The sequence below is a fragment of the Gavialis gangeticus genome, unplaced genomic scaffold, assembly GCF_001723915.1.
Source record: "Gavialis gangeticus isolate Ggan-Ray unplaced genomic scaffold, GavGan_comp1, whole genome shotgun sequence".
Lineage (NCBI taxonomy): Eukaryota > Metazoa > Chordata > Crocodylia > Gavialidae > Gavialis > Gavialis gangeticus.
Window position 1 is genome coordinate 37,011,918 of NW_017728994.1, and position 15,439 is coordinate 37,027,356.

Genomic DNA, 15,439 nt, shown 5'->3' on the forward strand with positions numbered 1-15,439 from the left:
AAATTGGATGCTTATCTTGCTGGGATCCTATGACCCCAGCTGACTTCCTGCCCTTTGGGTGGGGGGGCTGGACTCGATGATCTTCCGAGGTCCCTTCCAGCCCTAATGTCTATGAAATCTATGAAGAGAGGCCAGGTTAGGAACAGTCTTATTATTACTATTATTTATGGTCATCATTGAACATCAGAACTGCTAGACAACAGAAACAGGTTTAAGAGACAAGTCAGTGCAGTCGCATCTTAGAACAGTGAGGGAAAATTGTTGAACTACTAAGAGGTCTATGTCCAAGTCTGGAAGACTTGGACTACCAATCATTATTGCCTGCAATCACAGAATGGTCCCCATTTTGTATCCCTTTCTTTCACCGTGTCCCAGGCCACAAGAGAGAGGCAACCTAGACAACCAAATCCAGTCAGTTGTCACAAACTGTTAGTCACACCAAGGGAGTTCCACATTTTGAGAGATGAAGATGAGCATGCAGTTTCCACTGACTTTATTTGGAATTGAAGATTCTTAGCAATTCTGAAAGCTTACTGCTGCAACCCTGAAACAGGAAAGATCTCTGCCACGTATGAAGAGTGGTGTAACTAGATTGCTTTCAGATGAACTGTTTTCCTATCCATTTCAGTGTAGAGTCAGTTGACAAGTGCACTAAGTGTTGCAGAAAAAAGTACAAACATGCAGTTTTTGCAAGACCTTGGTTCTGCATTACCTTCACTGAATCTCATACTTTGTCCCTTTGAATAAAGGGAAAGAAAAGTGCTTGAACACATTACTGGCAAGAAAGCAACCTGACGAGAACATTTTAAGTGCTGAAAGAAAACGCAGAATAAGAGAAGGACCAAAGAGACTTGGAAAACTAACACACTGATGTCTGAGAAGAGAGAATTGAAAGAGATAAAAACTGGAAGATCACATCCACAGAAAATAGTAAGAAGTGACTCAAAGCCATATTTTGTAACCAAGTAAGTGGGTTTTTTTAAAGGTAATAAAAGAATGAAGCTATAATATTTAAATACCACTGCTCCTTGGAAAACGAAAAAAATAAGGCAGCCATTTTTCCATTACAGCAACACAATTGCAAAGGAGAAGTATTTTAAAACATTACAGGAAAAAAAATACAAAATAGAGGCTACAGGGAAAAGAAAGAGTCAGCAATCAATGATACACAACTCCAAAATTCTGCACACATGCAGTCATATTAAGCATCCTGTTGCTGATTTTATGAAAAATAAAAAGATATTTCTACAATTTGCTGAAGACCTCATACAACCTTGTGTATGAGCTTCTGTAACATGGGTCAGCAATATTTTGGAGCAGGCAGAGGCACTTTAATAAAGCTTAGCTCCAAGCATGGGCTATTTCCAGCTGGGCTGCACTAGGCCCCTTCCAGCCCTAAATTTCTGTCTATCTGTGTGCTGCACTTACCAGACCCAGCCCACCTCTCCCCTGCCTCAAGTGCCACACCTGTTGCTTCTTTCCACTGCCTGACCACCATATGGACAAAGCCCCATAGCTCAATGGGTCCAAATCCAGTTCATGGGCTATGGGTTGCTAATGCCTGTCCCAGCATGATTATATACAGAATTTTTTTAAGTAATAAATTGTAAGTAATTTGGAGTTTGGTTAAGTGTAGGGAAAGGAACCTGGAGCCTGTAAACAGCTGGACTGGACTTCATGAGCCAGGAGATACCTTCCTATCCTATGTGCCTACATTCGCATTAAAACATCGTAAGGTATGTGCAAGAAATAAAGATAGACAAATTACAGTCCAAGGATCACTAGTGGTCAGCCAAACACATCTAGGTATCCAGCAGTTGCTGACTTTTATAGCAACTATCAACACATGCAAATCTTCAAACAATAATGTTTGCTATAAGACACAGCAGTCTAAGACTCAATTTCTAGAGATGTTTAACCAAGAGAAGGCTCCAGAATACTTCTCTCCTGTTGCTTACAGCATTAAAAACACAACAGTTAAGCCAAAGTGTAGAGTCCACCAGAACTGGAAAGGCAACAAACAGTGACAGAGCCAAAGAGCAAAAGTGTCTGGGGAAGTCAGAACAGAAGAACTGGAAAGCAACAAAGAAAGACTTTATACTGATAAATGAAACTGGCAGCCAGGAAGTATAGTAAATGGCAGACATGAAGTAAGTTAACTTGGGTTAATGAAACATTTTCTTATCTTCTTAGTACTGAATGACTACTGCTTGCTTATGAAACAGTAATGTTTTGCTTGGAGAAGAAAATATGGATCTAGAAAGGTGGTAGATTAGGTATCTAAAAGGATCTACTTTGGGAACACCTACACTGTAGAACACAGCTGTAATGCAGACATACCCATGCCAGGCTTTAGTTAACTCGCATACAACCAGCACCACAGCTGCAAACAGCCTGAGGATCAGTGCTAACTGTAAAACTCACTTGAAAAGCTGGATAAGTACTCAGGCTGTTAGCACCCCCAAACCTCTGTGCTACTGCAACTAGACTGATACTACTAGCAATGCCACTTGACGACTACACTGCAAGGAGTAATAAGTCAACCTAAAACAATCATGCTCTGCTGAAATAAGTATTTTACCAATTTTAATTGCACATTAGAAACATTTTAAAAAGGGCAAGTGTTGTTCTTAACCATTCTGCAATCCAGGGTAGGGTAGTGGATGCAATTCAAATTATTCCCAACGTTGCCAACAACTTATGTGATCTTGGGGTAAATTGCTCTCCCTTTCTCTACATGCTTGTTTCCCTCCCACTTCTCTGTCTCACCCGCTTAAACCAAAGGGCCATCTAACTACTGAGTTCCTGTCCAGTAATAGCACAATAGGCCAATGACCTTAGGCACTAGTACACTACAAAAATGTGGTGTTTAACTTCATTGCAGACTGGTCTGATATTCCTTTAAGAAGCTATCTAAGGTTTGACAAATACGACAGATAGCTTCACAGAAGCATTCCTTTTCTGGTCCCAGAAAAGCAACAACACAGTTGTAATGGTATACTACTTTTCCTAACTTAATTTTAAATTACTAAACAGAATCACTGTTTGTTGTATATGTAGTTTCCTACTACAAAAACATTCACTGCATCAAAACTAAAAGGTATATTTCCCCACTCTTTGCCTACTTAAGCCCAGTGCTTATCACAAAGCAGTACAATTCCCCACCCCTTACAAAGCAACTCCCACATGTAAAAGACCAATGAAGTGAACCACATGATCAAGTGCTAACTCTCTTCAAAAGAAGTGAATATCAATCATCCAGAATGACTGAAATCGCAGGACTAGGTAGCTACCATCACAATATACATTAGGAATCTTACATAAATTGGAAATATAGACATACTGCTTAAGGATGAGTATTTGAATACAAGTATAAACAAATTATTAATGTACAAATTAGGAGAGGGATACCAAGGAATATAAAAGAAGAAAAAAAACCCCCTGTATATTGGAAGTAACAGGAACCAAAAAGTGCAAGGTCTCTTACTAAATGTGAACATTAAATTGAAAGGATGGTATAGAGGTCTGTTTAATACCTTTTTTACTTCACTGCTCACAAAAAGCTCAATTTTCAGATAAAAGGCAGTTAGCAGCAGGGGCAGGGGAGGAGATAAGCAGCCTACAGTATGGAAACAACAGTTAGAGATTAAAGTACTCAAGGAACTGGCTGATGTACAGTAATCACAGAGCCACTGGTTATCATCTTTGAGAACTATGGGATCTCGCCCAATGACAAATGAAAAACACAGGTATGGATATTTAGTTTAAAAAAAAAAAAGACTGACGATACAAAGATTACAGAATGGTCAGCTTAACTTTGACATGTGGAAAAATATCAGCAAATATCATCCAACTAAGCCTAAAAGACAAGACCCTAAAATTTAAACATAATAAAATCAGGAGGATGAGAATACGCAGTGATCTGCATATCCTCAAACTGGTGTCTCAGGATCTCACTGGCTTCTGGGTGGAATTCCAAGTGAAGGTTTGGGACCTAGTTTCCTAAGAAATTTCTTTGCTTTGTGTGTCAGACTGATGAGCAGGAGCACTGGAGTTTGAGTTCTCTCAACCTCAGAGAGAGGGCTCCTTGAAACAGTTATTTATTTACTAAGTGGGAGAAGAAGTTAGTCAAGCAGAGCCAGGGTTTGTTGCACTTCCAGGAAGGCCAACACATCCCATTTTTCTCCTGTCCTGGGTAAGTCTCAGAAAGAGGGGCTATGCTGAAATGGACATATTTGTGAATAAGTCCTTTGCTTCTTTACAAGCTTAGTTTGAGAAGTTCTTACAGAAGCTTGTGCACTCTGAACACCATTTTAGGAGTCTGACACAACATATTAACTGGTTATGAGCTGCATGCAATGACCATAACAATTTTCTGAATATCAAAATTAAAATATATTCAACATAGTGAAGCTATTATCAGGAGAAATAGGATAGAAATACCTCCTCCCTCTTTTCTTATCCTAAAAAGTGGTCTCCCCAGGTAGCAATTCTGAAATCAGTATCTTCAGTTTTGAACTGGTTTATTGTAAATTTTTATAAATGCAAATTTTCTTTCATATACATTATCCTCACTGAAAAAAACTGAATCTTTCACATACCATTCTGAAGTCCTCTTCAAACTTGTAGGCCCCACCGCCCGTGGCACAAAGTGTGGTGTGCAAACTGGAGAAGTTCTTTTCACTACCCATCTGTATGAACCTGTGCATTGCACAACTGGGAAAACGGATGAAGTGCAGATTTCCTTTGCGTCCACACATAGTCAAATTTTTCAGTTCAAGATGGACATCGCGAATGCCAGTTTTACCATAGGCTGTATTGGAAGTCAAGTACTTCCTAATGCTTTTCAGATTTTCCACCTCTTCCTGTTCTTCTTCTGCTGTAATGTCTTTTGGTTCAAAGTAGACCAGTTTAACCAACGTTCCACCAATATCCATTCCAAACCACGGAAATGCTGAGGGGAGGAGGAGAAGGGAGGGAGAGAGAGAGAGAAAGCTGCTATAAATATATATATGGGTTTACTATATATCAAGAGCAGAACTGAAATTCAAAGTAACAAAGTTTACATGACTGAGGTTTTGAGCACAAGGATAATTGGTGACCTGCCCACCTATTTGCAGGTACTGGCACCTAAGAATATGACCTTATAAAGTTTCCAGGTTACAAACAAAAATTCAGGCAAACTGAGCAATCCTTCATGCAAACTGAAAAACAAGTTGTTTTGGTTTTACAGGAATATAATCCAACATAAGGAATATATCATTAAATGTTTTTGCAAGAAAACATCTCTTTCTTGGCACTACAGATATCAACTCTTTACAAACAGTGTTTATTCAGTTACACTGAATTTGAGTCTTATCCTTTTCAAAATTGGTTGAAGGCAAAATGGAAAAGGAACAAGAAAAAAAAATAAGTTTCCCAAGTCACCCTTTCCTCTACTCGTCTTATTCTGCTCTTTATTCAGAAAAATCACTTCCCAAAAATAGTGTCTACGCACCTATTTACCTTTAACAGAAATTAAGATGCCTAGTTTTGCAAACTGCTCCCAGTATACATACAGATATGGCACTTTTTTTCACCCTCAACACAAAAAAATAAAAAAAACAACACCTCTCCCCTTCAATATCTTCACTAAATATGGAAGATTTAAAGACGTTAAAGGAAGAAACAATTGGAGACACTATTTCAGTGTTTTAAAAAAATCTATTCCACACCAACTTCCTGGGCACAGATTGTGTACACCAGGGCCAACAGGTACACTATTTCCATAGTAGCTCATTTTCCCTTTCTCCTCCAACATACTCAATTATGATAAAAGCTTTGCTTTTTCAACAGCAAAAAAGTTATTTGGCAGAGATGCCTATTTATTTATGGAGAGGAATTTTCATGTTACTACTCTAAAACACATTTGTAAGTATTAAGCATTTAATATGGTTATTTTTGTGCTTTGGGAGAACTGCCATCTCTCTCTATACATAGTGGTGACAAGTGAGGGCATACTTTGCCTGTTAAGTTTCTACTTCCAAGCCCAAATCACCTGACATCTCTATACCTTTTCTTACAAAGTAACATCCCTATCAAGAACACCCCACACCTCTGGCAGATGCAGAAACCAAGGCATTTATTCCATAAATTTTGGTCCATAAGACCTAATCAACTTTCAAATAAACTCCTATCAGCTCCCTTTCATGTGTCAATGCCCTTCCTGTTTTTAAATCCTTCAAGTCCCATTTCTACCAAATGAGATAACTGTGACATTCCTTACTCAAGGCATTTCTATAAATTTTTGCTTGCATCAACCAGAACATCCCATGGTCGTCATAGTGGCTATCTCTAGACTTAAACCAGAACACTGGTGACCCACGCTCTGAGGGCGGAAACGGTCAAAACAGGTTTTCCCTCTTGGTGAATGTCCTACACCTACGAGGACAAACTCTGAAGTGACCTAAGCTAACAAAATGATCCAATGAGCAACATCAGCCCTACCTTAAAGTCTCACCAAGAATCACATGTTAGACAGACAAGACACCAAGGATAAGCTTGGAGAGAGATGACCAACTGCTGACATTTGGGCAAATACAGAAACAATAATGTTATGCATCCAGATTTTAGTAAAACACAAAAACCCAAGACTTTCATCAAGGGGTCATGGCCTACCTCAGCCTGAACTTTATTTTGTCCGACTAGATGACCTAATGGCCAAGTACAGACATTCGGGATACGTTAGCGGGAGGTTCAGTTGGTTCAAAATGGCTGCACAATATCAGGTAAGTCAGGATAGGGGGTTAGCAGGCTAGAGCGAATTAGGTGTCTGCCAGGCAATGTAGGGGTTGACAAAACCTACGGGTGGGGTGGAGGAGATCCCCTCCTAGCAAACCTACACTCCATCCCTCCCACCACCAGGCAGGACTTACTTGTTCAGCTCCAGCAGTAGCTAATGCTGGGAAAAGCAGCTGTACCCAGAGCAGCTTGTCAGATAGCTAGTCCTCTCAACCTGACTGGGACAGGGAGCCAGGTGCAAGAAGAGTAGCCTTGGAGCTGGGGCCAGTGGCTGGGTTCTCACAGCCCTGGGGCTGCACAGGGAACATGTACAGAAGTTCCATGCACTGATTTGACTCAAGTCAAATAAATTTGATATTACACAGATCCAGGTTCATCTTAAACTGGGGTCTGCAATTTTTAGACTGGTTTGTATGCATGGAACTTCTGTACAGTTACAGGTTTAGACTGACTGCCAATCACTGAGACCGGGTCTGTAAGTGTAAGGTCAGTACTGGGATGAGGTAAAGTCAAACTGGGTGGCCATTTTCAACTCAGCTTAACCTCCCCAAATGTCTGTACTTAGCCAATTTCAACAATCTTAACAGCTTGAAATCTACAAAGAAACTTCTGGAAGCATTTTTATATAGTAATAATTCACCTTCTTCATGGCATATGATATAGTAGTTCCATTAAATATGCCTAATTGGATACTGCCCTTCAATCCACATGCAAAGCTCTGGAAACTCTTCAGTGGAGCTGATTCTCCTGGAAGCTGGGTCCTGTGGATGTATATGAAAGCTTCCCTTATAAGATGTTGTATACCAACAAGTCTAGAAATTTGGTTTATTTAAAAAATAAAATTAAAAATCCCTGAGCACAGGGTCCTGAGCACAAATTTAACATTTTTATGAAAGGCAGTGTAAATACAATAGCCCTTGCTACACTGTGCTACAACACAATAAATTAATGAGGTGAATGTCCTGAGCTTTTTGTTTAAATTACAGAGAACTTTAATGACATGGCACATCAAGAAAAATTCACACCAAGTGATTTGGTTAACTAATTAGGTGAACAACATAAAAAGCACAATGATCAACCTATGCAATACAGAATACAGGTAAATATACACTTAACTAGCACAACATACACTATGTACTAACTAGCACAGATACCCATGCAGGTAAACTCAGTTAAATTAATGAGTTCTAAATACTACTAAAATCAATACTGAAACTTCTTTAGTTACAGATTTTCATCTGTGCTACCAAGTGCAACACATCATATAGAAGTATACACGCACAGTAAAAAGAATATAAGTTACGAGACCCCCTGCAGAGGCAAAAGCACACGCATTCAAATGAAGGTTACTGCTCTACTGATGACTCACCCATCTATGTCCTAAGTCTCAGAAGAAAAATCTCTCATATACCAGCTCCCAGTAAGCATGACAAGGGGGGGGCATATTAGGAGAAAAACAAACTCTAAATATGCCATCACAAGCCAAGTCTGAACAGTATTGTATGAAGACATATTCTACTTTTAAAAAGAAGTCACAGTAAAATACTTTAGTTTTTTGTATTTAAATAATTCTTTCAAATTTGTTACAATGTCACAGTACATGTTCATATTATGCAGCAAGAGTTGGATCACAGAACACCTGTCTAGATTTTCATGCGTGACTTCTGTTAATAGCAGGTATCTTCACATTTAATCCAGTACCAAGGAGTAATCAGCACATAGTAGCTGCCTGCCACACCCATGTAGATTTGGGGCACATCTGTGTGTCCCACCCCCCTGGGGTGCAGACAGCAACAAGAGCCCCCATGAGGAGCCACGGCCTCATCCCATGCCCTGCCCCACTCCCTCCCTCACCACAGAGGCCTCGATCTCCCCTCTCCCTCCTTCCACCACACCAGACTTATCAGCTGCACACAGCTGCATCGGAAATTGGATCAGTAGCAGCCATTATGCCTCCTTAAAAATTGGCTATCTGTATCAACCCCAAAAATCTGGATTGGTGCATCCCTAACTAGAAACAATGGCCTCAAGCTGCAGCAGAGGAAATTTAGGTTGGAAATTAGGAGGAGCTTTCCAACTATGAGGGTGGCCAAGCACCGTAATAGGTTACCCAGAGAAGTGGTGGAATCTCTATTCCTGGAAATTTTAAAGAGAAGCTGGACAGACAGCTGAGATGGTTTAGTCAGGGATGATCTGCCTTGAGCAAGGGGCTGGACAAAATGACCTCCTGAGATCCCTTCCAGCCCTACTTTCCTATGATCTAACATTTCAAGATGTCTCCTGAAATGGATGAAAGTTGTATTAGAACATGAAGAAAAATCTGTAAGGAATGTATGGAGTTCCAAATAAGGATTTTAGCAATAAAAAGTGCCAACTTTAAGACATTAGGAATTTAGAAGAGTGTACTGACAAAAGTTAAATCTGAAATTAAGTTTGCAATGTCTTTTCAGACTCCTACATCAGCATTACATCCAGTTGTATATTTGATATGAGTATTCACATAGACCAGTTGCTGGCAATCTTTCTATTGTCTTCTTGATGTGCAGGGTTAATGAATGCCATGATTCTGAATATCCTATATTAATACAACCACTGTTGCAACCACTGGTGGACAGTATACAAAGAATTAATGTACACAACAGCCAGTAGGTTTCTGTTCTGCTACTCTTTAAAGGAAATATGGCTGGATCAATTTAGACCTAGCATCTTTTCTGACAATCAATCAAGAATGATCTGAATTCAAATCAAGTTACTTGAGCTACCAAAGATTAACAAGACGGTTAAAAAGCAGATTTTTTGTTGATTTCGGTACTTCTTGTTATTCTCAATAGGTGTGATTTACTAAATGAGAAATAAAGAAGTCACTGAATCCCTACAGACATTATACTCTTTAAACGACCTTAGAAAGTGCAACTCTCCTTCAGCAAGCAAAGCCACATGGTAAGTTTTTTTGGGAGTGACTCTCTCTCTGCTCAGCAGAGCCAATAAGCAGTTTAACTATTAGCATCACCAGATGTGCTGGCTTAGAGAAAGGAGGAGGAAGGCAACCCTACTATGGCACTGCATTGCAGTAGTTTAGATGCCAGGGTATCACTGTCAATTTTATACTCTTCAGAATCATAGCATCAAGACAGAAAGCCCCACAATGAACTGGATACACTTAGAATGAGTGGAACAAAATGTATGAAAGAGTCAGTGAATAGCAACCCAAAACGTACATACCTAACCATATTTTTTTCTTTGTGAAAATTTAACTCTCCAGCATTACTCTACACACTGTGCCAATTACTGATATGATTCTGTTAACAAAAGATAAAAATCCCTGCAGGTAATCAACACTGCAAAGTAGAAGCATGTTACTAAGCAAATAAAAGGTATCTAAAAGATTACATAATTAGGTAATACGATGCATGCTAACAGCTGTGCTATCTGGGGGAAAGTTCACAGTACATCTCACCCAGTTTCCACATATGCTTTACACAGCAACAACCAAAGAAAACATTACTGCACAGTGTTATAACAGAATTATGAAGAAACCTATCAAGAGCTCAGAAGGGAATGTGGACACATACCCTGTCCCACCAGAACCATAACTCATGGAAACATAAGGAATTGATGACTCATGGGTCATCAAACCAAGTCCCCTGTTATCACTAGCAACCAGATCATATAATTATTCTTATAAACTGATCAAATTTGAAACTATTTTAGTTTTTCCCCCATTACTTCTGTGAAACACTGTTCCCGAACCTCACTGATTTCCTAATTTCAACTTTAGACTCATTTGTTCTCATGTCAACACTGAACTTTAGTAACTCTTCTCTTCTCCTAGTATTTATCCACTCTGGTATATTTATAGAAAGCAATCCTATCCTTTCAGTCTTTGTTTTGCTATATTAAACACTCCAAACTTTTATCCTCTTTTAAATGAATAGGCTCTCCATTCTCTTGGTCACCTTGGTAGTCCCTCGCTGCACTTGTTTCATCTTAAGTTCATTTTTCTTGAGAATGAGTAACCAGAATTGTACAGAGCATTCCAGATGAGCTCATATCAATGCCTTGTAAAATGCAATGTTAAAAAGAAGAAAACCAAAAAACCCACACTCTTTCCTATCTCCACTGGAAATACCTTGCCTGGTATATCTTAGAACTGCATTTACCTTTTCCACAACACCACCAGATGTGTGCAACACAACTCCCAATCAAACTGTTACATAACTGGCTTTCTGTGTTGAAGATGCTTAGTCCCGATCCTCTGACAGGCAAAGAACCTCCTGTTTTACTGTAAGCTATCACTGCTACTTCTCATCAACTGGGAAAAGGAAGAGTAAATAAGTATGGTAGGGTGACATTTCCCTTGTTTTTGGAAAATGCTTCCTATAAAAAGAGTAGAATCTAGATGCAGCAATGCCTGCACTGCCACTCTTATTTCAACTTCTGAAACTATAATAAAAGCGCTCCAAATATAAGTTTTAAATATAAGTATTTCACTGTGCGTCCTAGCAGCTTCTCTCTAAAAAAACATCTAACAGGGGCGGATACTGGATAGCCTCAAACGTTTAGTTTGAATGTATGCAAAACTTGTTGCAAAACCATATAATGTCAATCCTCTCAAGTAATCCTAAAACACATAGCAGAACACTAACTTGGTAAGGGCTTATATTAAGCATCTGCTTCCTATCTAGAAAAGCGCATACAAAAGTTTGTTTTGTTTACTTTAACATGAAACCAGGTGTTTGTTTGGGTGCAATAATCAAACATGCTGCAAACACATTTCCTCAAACTGTGATTTCTGAAGATAAGCAGAGCCATAGTGGCTTACTCGGGTAAAGTACTTCCAATGAACATCCAGGTACTGCAAGAAGTAGGGATGATTTAACAGCGAGTTCTTTCTCTGGATCTACCCAAACTGTTGGGAGCAAGGGACAATTCAAGTCACGAGGCATCTAATATTCAGTTATTATTGCTGATGTCCAAATCCTACTGCTAGAAAGAAAGTTATTTAATCTCAGCTCACAGGATGCTAGGAATGCTTTTGTGTCCCTCCTCACTTATTGAACAGCACTCTTTCATAATTATTTAAAACATTTTTCTAGTGTAGTGGTAGGGAACAGTTGCTACCAGAGGCGTTTTCTTCAGTCTGAGACCACAAGAAGTTTCAGCAGCATTTTTAGGCAAGTATTCTTAAGCCTTCGTATGTAATCATGCTCCATTTAGTTTCTTCATCTGAAGCTACAGGGACCATATATTATTGATTTCATCCAACAAACAGAATTAACGCTGCTGATGTTCCACACTAAAAGATGATGACACCTCTTTGCAGAAGCATAAATCTCATATTTCAGGCAGAAAAAAACATTTGGGATTAGAAGTACATTAGAAGATGCATGATGTGGACATAAACACCATGGGTATAAGTGACCGTGCCAATCTAACATATACTGCTGTAATTACGAAGCTATACCCTGGAATATTTAGTAAATATATAACCTGTATACACTGCAACTGCCCTCCTATTAATCAATGTTGTTCTCCTAAAGTTACATATGTTCTGTAGTAATTGGCATTTAATTTAGGGGTAAAATTTAAAAGAAAGAAAGAATCTATAGGACCCAGAGCTAAAATTATGCAGAAGTATCTGCAAACAACTTTAACAGTAGTCTTTTAGCTCCCCTTTAAAAATTCTGTATTCCCAGACTATCTTCATTATCACACTCTTATAACAGCATACCAACTAAGAATGCTTCTAATTTAACACAATTATATGTGCAGTTTAACAGGTTTTCCTTGCCGGGTTATTACTAAATGTCACATCATACAAAGCAAAACCAGTAAGCAATGTTAAAGATCTCATGCAGTTGCCACATGGCACCTACATTTTGCAATAAGGCCTTAACAGATAACACAGTATTTCCCAAGGGGCAGCGTTTAACACCATAGAAAACCAGAAAAACAGGATGGTTTTTCACTACCTTGCTCAAATCCTATCAATGCTTAATTATTTTCTCTAGCTTTGATATCTAGCAAATATTACAAACATTTTAAGATGAACAATAATATATTAAACTTGCAGGAGAATATAATTAAATACAAAATTTTCTCACACTGAGGTATAAATAATTCTAAAATCCCCAGATCTCCACGATTATTAAAGAAACTCAACTACTCATTTGTTTACCTATTCAGCACAGGAGTTCCCAAAGGTCTGAGTAGAATGAATCTTGTTTCCACTTTTACTGATGTTTGCAGTAGGATCTAGCAATGCTGGATTGATTCAACATTGTTATGTATTTTTTTATAATGCTTTTATATATAATCTTTACTGTAGGAGTCTTTCTACAAGTTAGTGCTCTACTTTAGCAAAAAAGGGTAAAGAAATTATTTTTCCTTACTCTATTTTTGGGTGTAGTCTCTCATCTTCAAAGTCTTATCCATCTGTTTTTCATAAAACTAAGATATTTTTAAGATTTCTGACACTTCATTGCTGACTCTGCTTAATCACATATAAATCAAAACAGCATGGAAAGTGTGTGTGTCTGGGTTTTTGTTTTCCTGTACATCAAATATAACACTAGATTTGTTATTCTTAAATATAATTTTTAAATTGGACAAAAACAGGGACTATTATTTGGCCATTACTCAACTGCACTTTACTGTACCAACTTTGAATAAATGCCTACAGGTATTGTATGCATTAAATAACTATTTACACTAAAGATCAGATGCAATATTTAGAGCCTAACATTAAAATAACCTATTCAGGGAAATCGGAAGGGGGGAGGATAGGGCTCCTGATTAGTAAATCTTTTAAACTGTAGTTTAAAGGTTTTTCTGCTACAAGATTGCTCTGTTCTTACAGCTAGATTTTTTGGTCATTTTTGTTGTTTAGTCGGGGGGTGCTAAGGGGGTTGCTTTGTTTTTTGTTAAGATCTTCATTGTGCATTGGGTAAGAAATGGTTATGAATTTAATCAGGGTGATCATCCCCATGACCTCACCAAAGAACAAGAGATTGCTGGTTCTCAACCTTGTATGTGCCAGGACCCATTTGTTAACTTCAATGGCCAGTCCCAACTCAGTGCCCCTTACTTCTGACCTGCTGCACCTTGCCCCCAGTGTGGGTGGGGTGGAGAAGGGTGTGAGGGGCATGTGGCCCCCAAGCAGCCCCTCACAAGTTGGAACTCTACCAGCCTGCAAGGGAAAAAAAAATAAAATAATAATCACGGTTTAACATGTTTTCCCTAGTGCACTGCCTCCCACGTTTAAAGGAGAAACCATTTTTAAAGTTTGTTGATCCATTTTTAAAAAATTTTTGCGACCCTTTCACATATTTTTGTGACTCACTTTTGGGTCATGACCCACATGTTGAGAAACACTACTGTATTATACCTTGTTAGGTACAAGGTGTCTCTACTTACAAAGCCAATAGTCTCCAAGGTCATCCTTGAAAGTCCTTTCCTTCCAGAGTAAAGGGAGGGTTCTTCCCTTTCTCTCCCCTCCCTCTGTCCCCCCACCCCCCAAAAGAAAAAAAAAAACTGTAAAATTTCCAATACTGGAAAAGATTTTCTGGACTAGACATACAAAATCCAAAAGCCACTATGTGCTTATTTTAGTCATTATAATTTGGCACTAGCCTTTTATGAGTATTTCCAAGTAACCTCTAAGAACATGCTGAATTTCAAATATGCTATGTAAAGCAGAAGCTGAATGATGCTAACAAATCTCCATTGCAACCACTACAGAAAGTATGGAGTTAAAAAAAAAAAAAAGCTGTTTGCTTCATATTGACATTTCGTAATTGGATTATTACACACGAAAAGAAAAACACTGGAATTATCCAATAGCTCCCTTTCATATTGGAGCATAGATATTAAAATAAACACTCATAAAACAATTAAAGGCTATTAAGAAGTGCGATAAGGGTTACATTCAGAACGTGCACTTGAAACATAAAAGTTTAAACCCCCCTCCCCCCAAAAAAACAACCCCTGAAGAGTAAATTTAGCAGTTAGTTTACCAGCCCTCCACAATGCAGAGGCCTAATCCCAAGGAATACATTTTAAATAGGGTCTGAAATTTGCCATGTAAATAATACTTCCTGTCAGAAGAATTTGTGCTTTGCTTGCACCTCAGTTCCTCCCTGCACTTCACAAGCCACATTCAGAAAAGTGTTCTGCTGTGTTCCTCCCTGCATTTCAGAGTGTATCTGCATCCAGACTTGTGTGTGCATGCACAAGTGTGAATTCCTCCCTGCGCTTCATAACCCGCATGTGCAGGCGTGTGTACAAGTGTTCTGCATCCCCCACAAACAGGCAGCCACTCAATGGGACAAAACCAGGAGAGAAGGAGAGACCAGCAGGTGAGGAGGGGCCACCGGAGGAAGCGCAGCTCTTTACTTACACCGCTCCTTGGCTATGATGAGCTTCATGGTAGGACCCAACTAGAGAGGAACGTGCAAAGACCCACCCGCCCGAGCCGACCACAGCCGCAACCCCTGGAGCACCCCGAGCCCCTGCCCGCGCTCCCCCGCCAGGTCCCGCGCCCCATGGCTGCGGCACTCCTCATTTATCCCGCGAGCCCCGGCGCCGCCCCGCCCCCGGCCGCCCATTGGCGCGGCGCGGCCCGACCCACATGGGCTTAGGGGTGCGCCCGCCGCCCGGG

At 39.4% G+C, this 15,439-nt stretch overlaps 1 protein-coding gene across 2 annotated transcripts in view; it reads right to left on the minus strand.

Moving 5' to 3' along the window:
* The window catches only part of PANK1 (pantothenate kinase 1), a 43,206-nt gene extending 27,923 nt beyond the window's left edge, over positions 1–15,283 (minus strand). The window contains exons 1-2 of one of the 2 annotated variants that reach the window (XM_019502588.1): positions 15,179–15,283; positions 4,602–4,954 (exon numbers count right to left, since the gene is read on the minus strand). In XM_019502588.1, the coding sequence (XP_019358133.1) occupies positions 4,602–4,954; positions 15,179–15,206 (381 nt within the window). In that variant the 5' untranslated portion in view covers positions 15,207–15,283. The remainder of the gene's footprint in view (positions 1–4,601; positions 4,955–15,178) is intronic. The other variant, XM_019502589.1, reaches the window with a different exon arrangement.
* Positions 15,284–15,439: the final 156 nt, after the last annotated feature.